This window comes from Alexandromys fortis, unplaced genomic scaffold (assembly GCF_014885135.2).
Source record: "Alexandromys fortis isolate MF-2015 unplaced genomic scaffold, M_Fortis_MF-2015_v1.1 scaffold_80, whole genome shotgun sequence".
Lineage (NCBI taxonomy): Eukaryota > Metazoa > Chordata > Mammalia > Rodentia > Cricetidae > Alexandromys > Alexandromys fortis.
The window spans coordinates 5,072,229-5,083,231 of record NW_026068174.1 but is presented as its reverse complement, the minus strand read 5'-3'; the positions used below and the strand labels follow the sequence as shown (position 1 = coordinate 5,083,231).

The 11,003-nt window shown below is 49.3% G+C and overlaps 1 protein-coding gene across 2 annotated transcripts in view; it reads left to right on the top strand.

Annotated features, from left to right (window-relative positions):
• Positions 1 to 3,983: 3,983 nt before the first annotated feature.
• Positions 3,984 to 11,003, top strand: part of Phf12 (PHD finger protein 12) — a 44,418-nt gene continuing 37,398 nt past the window's right edge. The window contains exons 1-2 of one of the 2 annotated variants that reach the window (XM_050128671.1): positions 3,984 to 4,654; positions 5,290 to 5,471. In XM_050128671.1, coding sequence (XP_049984628.1) covers positions 4,589 to 4,654; positions 5,290 to 5,471 — 248 coding nt within the window. In that variant the 5' untranslated portion in view covers positions 3,984 to 4,588. The remainder of the gene's footprint in view (positions 4,655 to 5,289; positions 5,472 to 11,003) is intronic. The other variant, XM_050128670.1, reaches the window with a different exon arrangement.

The window sequence follows — 11,003 nt, the reverse complement described above, 5'->3', positions numbered from 1 at the left end:
TTTTAAAAGATGTCATGAATTTGAAAAAGAGCAAGAAGGGATGTATGAGGGGAGTTGAAGGGAGGAAAAGGGATAAATAACGTAATTATATTATAATCTTAAAACATAAAACAAATTGGGTGGTGGTGCACGCCTTTAATCTGAGCACTCGGGAGGCAGAGGTAGGAAGATCTCTGAATTCAAGGCCAGCCTGGTCTGTAGGCCCATATTTCTGTATGGCACAAAAGCCATAGGCCCGATCTGAGGTGATCTGAGGTAGTCACATAGCTCTGCAGACAAGCTGTCTCTGCCTAACCATGGTCAGGATGTTTGGAGGATATCTTATAGAGATGCTAATTCAGCTAGCATACAGGTAGAATGCAGACGTGACAAAAGGCCATTCACCTGGTTACTTAGGATACGAGTCTAAATGTATTTTCCCGCTCAATTTATGTGATGATATATAAGGTGTTTGGATAATAAACGCGGAGAGATCTTCAGGAGATCGGCAGGAGAAAAGACCCTGAGATGCCCTTCCATCATGATCATGTAAGCTGTGTCTGATTATTCCTCGTGTCTTCCTATCAGTCCAGTTAGGGGAAATAATTATCTGTGTTGGACCCACACAGCCTTCAACACTGGTCTATAGGACAGTCAGGGCTACACAAAGAAATTTTATCTATAAAAAGCCAAAAACTAAAAATAAAGACTGGTCATGGTGGTATACACTTTTAATCCCAGCACACGGGAGGCAGAATCAGGAAGAGCTCTGTGAATTTGAGACCAACCTGGTTTACAAAGCCAGGGCTGTTATACAGAGAAGCCCTATTTCAAAAAAACATAAACAAACAAATGATGCTTTTTAAAGAAGTGATGGCTGACCAGGATATACTTAAATTTGTCCATTCCCTATGGCCCCCAAAGCCTTCGGAGATGACTCTTCCCAGGAGGCACTTGAAAGATAAAAGACAAAAACACCTGAGAGGAAGACCTGCACCCACCAGCACCTTCTGCTTCTACAGTCTTTAACTGGAAGATGTGGACCAGAAATTCCTCCAGGCTTCTGTGCAGCCCAAGTCAGGGGGTTCGGTCATTCAGAGTGCAATACCTACATGGACCACAAGAGGTCGCTTCCAGAGGCTTCTGCATCCCACCTGCTCTCTTTCCTGGAGTCCCCTTGAACACCCAGAGCTGGAACTCTCCAAGGTGGCCCCAAGTCCTGCCCTTACTGGACTGACCTCATCCTTCAGGCTTCAGAAGAAAGGTGTGTGGAGTCATTTGTTCCTCTGGCACCTGTCAGCAGAGCCAACTCTCATCTTCCTCATTAGCCCACTGCCCGCTCCTGTTTTCAGCTGCAACGAATGTGTTGATCAAAGCGAAGCCTTACTCACTGGGCGTGTGCCAGCAGCTCACTTCTGTGCCCAGTAATACCTTCAGGCTGACACAGCAGCACAGCTGTGCTCTGGGCAGCAGGAAGGGAGCCAATGAGAGAGGGCATATGAGGCTCCAGCTTCTGAGGTCATGTGGCATGAAGGAGGCATAAAGCCTGAGCTCTTCCTTCAAGGAACCTATCCCAGCCCTCTCCTCTGAGAGCCACATCTCAGCCCTATAGCTACTAATCTATTGTTGGCTGTGGTGACCACAGAAGTCAGAGAGCAGCCAATTTGCATGACATTCTCCACTTCCCCATGACCTTACTATTTCCAGGCACCAACACAGGAGCACCAGAGAAATACAAAGTCTCTCTCTCGTCCTCTCTCTCTCTCTCTCTCTCTCTCTCTCTCTCTCTCTCTCTCTCACACACACACACACACACACACACACCCCTAAAACTTCACACAGTTATCCATATCCGTTTTGATTTATAGTCCTGACTGTCCTAAAAGGAGAAGCAACAGTTCCTCAGAGACAGCAAGCATGGTGCAGAGGACGAATTCTGACCTATGAAGCAAGTAATGTTCCCTTTTTAGGTTTCCTATAAACCCACTAAGAAACCTAAGCAAATCACTGCTCCACTCTTGTGTATCTGGAAATAGAGTTTAAATCAAATAGTCTCTGTGTTTTACGACTCTGAGAATGATGTATGGAGTAACATAAAAACGAGTTTAAGTGGGGGCTGGAGAGATGGCTCAGCGGTTAGAGCACTGACTGCTCTTCCAGAGGACCTGAGTTCAATTCCCTGCACCCACATTGTGGCTCACAATCATCTGTAATGAGATCTGATGTCCTCTTCTGACCTGCAGGAGTACATGCAATTAAAATACATAAATAAAATACATAAAAAAAGCACTGGCTGCTCTTCCAAAGGACCTGAGTTCAATTACCAGAACCCACAGGGCAGCTCACAACTGCCTGTAACTCCAGTTCCAGGGAATCTGGACCCTCACACAGACAGACATACATCCAGGCAAAACTCGAATGCACATAAAAAAAAAACCTTTCTAAAAAAAAAAAATAAGTTCATGTGTCGGGTGGTGGTGGCGCATGCCTTTGATCCCAGTACTCGGTAGGCAAAGGCAGGCGAACCTCTGAGTTCGAGGCCAGCCTGGTCTACAGTGCCAATTCCAGGACAGCAAGGGCTGTTACACAGTGAAAGTCTGTCTCAATAAACCAAAAAGAAGGAAAGAAGAAAAGTTTAAGAAGGGCCAGGCATAGTAGCAATAGTAGCACACGTTGATCCCAGAAATGGGACTGGAGGCAGAGTCAGAAGTATTTCTTTGAGTTCATGTTTAACCTGATATACATAGCGAGTTTTAGGCCAGCTAGGGCTGCAGAGACTCTATCTTTGGAAAGAAAGAGAGAGGGACAGAAGGGAGGGAGGAAGGGAGAGAGGGAGGGAAGGAGGGAGGGAGGGAGGGAAGGAGGGAAAAATAAAAAGAAGGCAGGATACAGTCATACTGTCGCCAATATTAATTAACGTCTAGTGTGGTTCATTTATCCCAGTTCAACAGCTTCATCCGCAGCATCTATCCACATCGGAGAGCGAGAACAAGGGATAACAGCGGACACCCAAAGAGAGAAGCAAGTTTCTCTGCCCAGAATTTGAGACGAGGAGCTCAAACTACAAATCTCAGTACCCTTCTCAACAGGCTCCCCTCCGCTCTCCAGTATCCTACGGAACAGTGCAGCATCTACATATGAAACTACAACTCCCACAACTCATCAGACCGATCGCGATCCTTACTCCCAGGGTGCAATGCGTTCTCGTTCACCCTTGAACACAGCGCGTTGCAAGTTGGGGATTGAAGTCAACTGCAGACAGGTAGCTGGGCGTTGTCAGGATTACGGACTGTTTGGGCTTTTGACTTCCTCTTTAAGAGCGGTTCTCAGGGACAGTGGTTAAGAGCGGGTAGAAAGGCAGCTTGAACCAGCCTTGGTTCCATCGCGGCGCAAGGCAGCGATGTTTGTGCTAAAATTAAGTGTGGAGAGCGAGAATTAAGTGGAAACAGCAGCCGTCCAAACCGCCACCAAAAGCGTCGTTTTTTGTCGCAATGGCTTTTTTTTTCCCTTTACCAATATGGCTGCCTGCTCCAGCCACACCTGATGCTGGAGCCAAACAATCCACTACAGCTTCCCTATGAGTACTACTGCTGCCGACAGCATACCGGCTCCATACAACATCACATCTTGGTGACTGCGGACTCCAAGGGCACGGTAGCCCAAATCCCACTACCAAAATGGCGAGACGCTTTCTTGTGCAGGCCGCCAGGTGACAATACGCCTGCGCGTGAGGCGGGTGTGTTGTTAAGGGACCGGAGGGTGGCAACTCAACACGCCTGCGCGGGAAGAGGGACCACGGTCTGCACACAAACACCAATGGGTGAAGCGTTCCCAAGTTCTTGCGGCTGCGCCATGACCCGCACGCGCTTACCCAGGCGCCTGAGCGAGGCCTCAGGTCCCGCCCTTTTATCTCAGTACGCTGGCGCACGGCAGAAAGGCGGCGCTTCTGCGCTCCAGACGAATGCCAGCGCGGCTGCGCGCACGGGGGTACCCCATCACCGCGGCTGCGCGGGAGCCAGGCCGCCGGCTGTCACTGCGGTTGCGCGCGGCGAGCGGCGATCCCGGGGCGCCTGCGCGGGTGGCTTTGCGGGCGCTCGCGGTAAGTTTGCGCCAAGTGCGCGGCAGCCGGGACGCAGGCGGCGGCGGCGGCGAGAGGCGGAGCCCGGGGACCACCCCACATCATCCTCCCCCGAGTCACCTCACGTTCCACAACCTCACCTAACCTCTCACCCCCCCCTCCGGTGCCCCAACCCCGGGATGGCAGCGCCCTCCAGCCTTCCCGGCCGGACCAGCGGTCGCCAGCGCCAGCTTTAGCCTGTGGGCCTAGGCCCTGCCGAGGCCTGACCCCCCGAAGCCGGGACCCACTGTGCAGCCAGCCGCCGGGCCGGGGCTGAGGGGTTGCTCCCCTCTCACGGCCCTTGGGGAGGACGCTGCCGTCCCAGGGACTGGGGGCCGGGGGGTGGGGGGGAGCCAGGGCGAGGAAGTCGGAACCTGTGTTGGGAAGAGAGAAGGGGGCCGGGGGTCAGGAGTGCCCCCTTCCCCCGCCTCCCCCCTCCCCCCGGGGCTGGGGGGGCCGGAGCAGAGAGCGCCCAGCCCGGGAGGTGGATGAATGTGGGAGAAAATGGAGACCAAGACGATCGTGTACGACTTGGACACGTCGGGGGGGCTGATGGAGGTAAGACTGGCCCTCATCCCCTTCCCCCAGTGCCGGGAGGGAACCTCCGCCCCACAAAGCCGGCCCTAAGCTCGAAGCGCCAGAGGGCCGGGGAAGGGGGGGGTTCTTCCTCACCCAGTCTCTCCCTCCCATCTTTGCAATTTGGGGGACTGAGCGCAGCTTCGAGGACGTTTGCAGCAGTTTCACCTACCCGCCGCCCTCGATTCGCTCTCCTGAGGCTTCAACCCACTCCATTTCATTGCACCGGCAGGCCTCCCCACCCCCTTCTTGTCGGCCCCTTTGTGCTTCCCCCTGCACGTCCGGGTACCAAGCTTCGGGCCTCCGGAGCCGGGCTTTGGAGTCCCCCACTGTCCATACAAGGAAGTGGCGAGAAGGGAACCGCGCACCCTCTCCCCATCCCCCTACCCTGATCCTCCTCATTGGGAAGGAGCTTTTCTCCTTGTTGTGCTGCAGGAGCGCAGTTAGGGTGGGCTTCCCCTGGTTCCGGGGACCGAGAGGTTCTGGAAGCAGCCTGGATGGGAGGAAGAAGGACAAAAGGGGGAAGAGGGGTGGGTGACGGAGAAGCCGCGCCTCGGGGACTACGGGACGCCCGAGAGCTCCGAATGTGCACACACGCCGTTTGTATGTGTGTGCAGCAAATCCAAGCTCTGCTGGCTCCCCCCAAGACGGACGAGACAGAAAAACGGAGTCGGAAGCCGGAGAAAGAGTCCCGGAGAAGCGGCAGGGCCACCAACCACGACAGCTGCGATAGCTGCAAGGAAGGTGGGGATCTCTTGTGCTGCGACCACTGCCCTGCCGCCTTCCACCTCCAGTGCTGGTAAGGCCTGGGGACCCCTTTGGAGCACCTTGGTGGACCGTACTCGGTACATTCCTTCACCAGGCCTGGAGAAATAACGGGCGCTTGCAGCCGCTAGCTGCCTGCAGCCGCTGGGGCGAGCGCCTCTGCGATCTCGGCTTTTGCCGGGATCCGGCCGACTTGAGGGGAAGAGCAGCGGCGTGACCCCGGGATGGGGGTTGGGAGGGGTGAGGTGAGCCCCAACTGAGATTGGAAGTAGATAGGGAGCTGGGACTGATCGAGTGCGGCCGGCGGCGGCGGGGGAGGAAGGGGAGGAGCTCCAGGTCCAGTGCCGCTTGGCGGCCGCGCGCTCCCGCGGCCCTCTGTGCTCCTGCCTGCGCCTGAGCTCTCCTTGGGGTTGGTGCGCGGAGCTCTCGGCCACCCAGTTCGCCTAGGTTCAGACCTAAGCGAGCGGGTGCCTGCGCCGGTGCAGGAAATCATGGAGGATGTCTCTCGAGTCCACTTCTTTGCTTCTCTGTTTACAATATGGCGACCAGCCTTTAAATTATATTTTTATTCTCAGCGCCATTTTGGCTACATATATGATTTGCAAACGTCTCCGGGAGAACGGTGCGGGTAGCCTTTGAGCCCTTTCTGCAGCAGCTCCTCGAGGGCCAGGGCTGGGATCTCGCCGGCTTGATCCCTTTCTCTGCAGCTTGCCCCCTGTTGCCACTCCAGAGCTGCCTCCCTCCTCCCTCTTTGCTCCTCCCTCTCTGCTCTGCTGCCTCTTAGGAAATCGGGCCGAGTTAGACAATTAAAATTGCCCTTGGGCGCCGATTTCTCTTCTTTGCTCTGGATCAACGAGCCCTTCTCCACAAAATTCTTTGCTGCTGGGGCAGGATTGTATTTGGTGGCTCCAGAAAGGCAGTTTTGAGAGCTGGAAAGCAGTCCATTCTCTCACCTCAGCTGAATGAGGGTGGGGGAGGGGGGGATGGGGTTGATCGTCGGGTGAGGGTGCTTGATTCTTCTCATCGAGGAACGATCTGGCAAAAAAGATAGTTTTCACTATCTTCTGCCCCCAGACCACCTTTCTGCCCTGCACAAAAATCCCACATCTGTACTTCGAACCCAGGTAGCCTCTTCTTGTTCTGTTCAGCAACAGTTGACTGAGGCTAGCTTCTGGACGGCCGAGTTGTTCTGTTTGTTCCCACTTAGATTGGGAGGGAAGGGGTCCTGTTATTTTCTTTTGGTTTGGGTTTTTTTTGGTTTTTGTGCTGCCCTTTATAACTGGTGTTGTCTATTCTTAAATCCCTTGTTTAAAAAAGTGTTTAAGGTCTCCACAGTTCCACATACCCTCGCTTGGTTTGTGGAATAATAACTGCTGCATTTGTACTAATTGCAGGTTTTATTAGACAGATGACTGATACTCGGCAAATTAAGACTGTGGTCAGAAGTTACATGAGACATTCCCATTACTAATTCCAAGACACTTTTGCCTAGGGGGGCACCCCCATCTTGGCTTGTAATGCTCCAGGGACAAAGATTATTATCCTGGAGGAAGCTTTGCTACTGGTCTTTAAATTTTTATTATGAAGTGAGTAATGCCAACAGTAAGGGCCTGTGGGTTCTGTTTTTAGCCTTTACTTCCTCTAAAATGTAATCCACCTGGAGAAAATATCTGTGATCCAGTTTCTCTTGCTATTCCTTTTTATTTGGGGTGGGTTAAGTTGGCCTTACTCTGTAGCCCTGCTTGGCCTTGAACTCAACCATTTTCCTTCCTCAGTCTCAAAAGTACACATCATCGCTTAGCCCTCCCTTGCTGTTGAGCACAGGAGGGATTTGAACCTGAGTCTGTGTTGATTATGGTTTTTGTTGTACTTATCTAATGCATGATTAGGACTGTGTTTTCAATTTCTACTCTCTTCCTTTTTCTGTGTTTTTTGCTTTTTTTTTGAGACAGTCTTGCTGTGTATCCCTGTTTGGTTTGACTTAGTACTTGTTATGTCGCCCAGGGTGATTTCCAACCTATGCCCATCGTCCTGCCTCAGTTTCCTGAATGCTGGGATTACAGCTGTGCACCCCCATATCTAGCTGTATTTTTTTTTTTAAGTTTGGGCTAATATTTTAATTATTACCTCTATGGTGAAGTGGGTGTTAACTGAGATTGGTGACTCCTGTTGACTGAATACTTGATACATTTTATATTATCTTTTCAAAAATCTCATTTGTTTTATAATGTTGGAATTATTAAGAATCCAAGCACCTTAGGAGCTTTTGCTTGACAATTATGAGGAACAGAGTTCAGATCCCAGCGTCCACAAGGCAAACTGAGGGTCCTGCAAATGCCATTAGCTCCAGCTTAGGGGTGGTGGTGGCAGACTCGGGATTACTGATACTTAGCTGGCTTCTAGCCTTGTGGAAGCCAGGTTGGTCCAGGTCATAGCTTAACTGAGAAAACACCCAGAATTCTCAAAGGAATAGGCAGAGAATAATGGAGGCTGACACGCAGTGCCCTCTAACCTTTCCAAACTCGGGAGTATGCACTTGGACATGTATACCTTCACTCATACACATACATACATTACTTTTAGTTTTTTTATAAATTACATTTATTGCCAGGATGTGGTGGTGCATACCTTTAATCCCAGTACTTTGGAGGCAGAGGCAGGTGGATCTCTTCAAGACTTGTCTGGTTCCAGAACAGCTAAGGCTGTTGCACAAAGAAGCCCTGTCTCAAATATCACACACACACACACACACACACACACACACACACATATAAATGGGGGGTGCCAGGTGAAAGTAAGGGGACAGCCTTCAAGATTCAGTGCTCTCCACTGCTGTTGTTCCTAGGGACTGGACTCGGGATTTCAAGTTACCATATGGGGCAGCAAGTACCTTTACCTCTTGAGACATTTTACTGGCTCTTAAGTAAACCTTTAATTTAAGAAAAGTTTTGAGACATGGAAAAAGTGTGCTATCTTTTTGCCTAAGGTTGGGCTTTTAAACTCTTAAAAGCTGAACTCTGAGTCTTTAAGAGTAAATCTTGTTAAGTTTTTTTTGTTTGTTTGTTTCTTTTTTTTTGTTTTTCGAGACAGGGTTTCTCTGTTGTGGTTTTGGAGCCTGTCCTGGAACTAGCTCTTGTAGACCAGGCTGGTCTCGAACTCACAGAGATCCGCCTGCCTGTAATCTTGTTAAGTTTTAACTGCAGTTTCTGCATTAGCTGGAAGTAGAAAGCGGGAGGGACAGTGAGACTTAGGCTACGCATGTCATTGACTGTTTCCCCTGTCTGAGATCATGAATGAGAACTGGTAATGAGAGATTTAAAAATGGTAGTGAATGAAGTAGGATTTGTTTCACATCTTCAGTTCTCTCTTGAACGTGTCAGTACTGAGTGAATGTACCATCGACTTATCTGAGTTCTTCTCTAAGTCACAAAAATTCTAAGTATTAGTGAAAGAGGAGGAAACCATCTTTTAAATAGAATTCCCTGGGTGCTTTCATTTCAGAAGTGAGGATTTCCCCACTTTTCTGTTTTTTTAAACTACAATCTCCAATAAAATTGAAGTACTAAATCAGCCAGAGTTGTGAGGTTAAGCAGTTGATGTTGAGGTTTTGATTCCTGAGTGTGTTTTCCTGTGTTTGCTTATTTGTATGGGGGTGAGGTTAGGTAGAGCTGTATTTTCTCCTGTTTCCCCTTTGAGCTGGCTGAAACTACATGACTTAGATAGCATGTGTCCCTTATGTACAGAGTGTGTGAGAATGGAATTGGAATTTTATGAATGCTATGGATCATAATTTCAGTGCTGCTATCCTGCTATCTTCACTGAAAGTTCTATGAGATATTGGGTAGGTGTTTGCTTGCCTGTAATCCCAGCATTTTAAAGGATGAGGCTAGAGTACTGAGAATTCCAAGCCTGCCTGGGCTATATAGAAAGACCCTGTCTGAAAAGAAAACAAAAAAAGAAAAAGAAAAGGTTCTGTGAGACAAGTCCTTTGTATGGCTGTTTTTTTTTTTTTTTTTTGCCAGTATGCTTTATGGTAATCAGTGTGTGTGTATATATATATATATATATGTATATATTAAGATTTATTTATTATGTATACAACATTCTGCCTCCATGTATGCTGACACACCAGAAGAGGGCGCCAGATCTCATTACAGATGGTTGTGAGCCACCATGTGGTTGCTGGGAATTGAACTCACGACCTGTGGAAGAACAGCCAGTCCTCTTAACCACTGAGCCATCTCTCCAGCCCAATCAGTATATATTAAAATGCCCCAGAAGTGCTTTCTTTTGATGGGATGGTGCTGGGATGAACCTAGGTAGGGCCTGTTAGCCCTCCTGTCACAGCTTCCCAAGTAACCAGGATTTTAAGCCTGAAATACCAAGCCTAGACAGAAGTGATTCCTAGGCAAACCTTATCTCTTGGGCTTAAGATGTAGCACAAAACGGCAGGTTTTTCTGAGATAAATTACCTGAGTGAAGGAAAGGACTGCTCACAACTTGTGTTTGGGCCACCTTTTCTCTCGAATTAATGGACTGTGGAAAGTCAGTCCAGTTAAGTCTTTTCTGGGTTTTCTGTGGCAATCCTCTGTGTTAGGAAATGAATTGTCCTGTGTGTGGTATTAATAAACTCAGTGTGATAGTAGGGTTACTGTGCCTGCCCCAGAGAACTAGAAAGTTCTCAGTTGTCCCTTGGTGATTCTGGCTTTGTCATCACAGTCATGCATAAGTTGAGCCTTCTGAAGTCTGATCCCTAAAAATCTGTTAAAGAGCAGATACCTAGGCTGGAGCGATGTCTCAGCGGATAAAAGCACTAGCTGCTCTTCCAGAGGACCCGAGTTCCAGTCAGGCACCCACAGGATGTCTCACCACCATCCATTTATAACTCTAGTTCCAGGGGATCTGATGCCCTCTTCTGGCCTTTGTGGGTACCAGGCACACAAGTAGACATACATGTAGATAAAATACCCATACACATAAAGTTATTTATTTATTTGTTTGTTTATTTATTTTGGTTTTTCAAGACAGGGTTTCTCTCTGTAGCCCTGGGCCCTGGCTGTCCTGGAACTCACTCTAGTTAGGCTGACCTCATACTCAGAGATCCACCTGCCTCTGCCTCTCCAGCAATGGGATTAAAGGTGTGTGCTACTACCACCCAGTTTAATTTTATTTGTGAAGAAAAAAAAGCAGGCTGACTGGTAGAGCTCTAGTTGCTGATGATGCATCTTTCTGTTTTGAGTTGGGAAGGACTGATGTCACTGATAGAGTGAGTACCATAGCAGCAGTAATGAGGCTACTGGAAAGTGGGTATTTTCCTCAGGAAACGGTTCATGGAATTCTGCTCCAGACAGACAGGGACCAAAATGGTTTGATTGAGAAGAGTATCCACTTCAGTAGATCTCAGCGTGGTCCCTTCCCGTCAGACAGATTTCTGTAGCATTTGCCTCTGTGTGTTATATTTGGAATCGTTGGCTGGCTTTCCTCTCTCTGGTGTTGGCAGCAAGACTCAAAATGAGGTTTTCGAAGAATAAGAGTGAAAAGGTCTCTGTGCACAGGCAAAACTAAG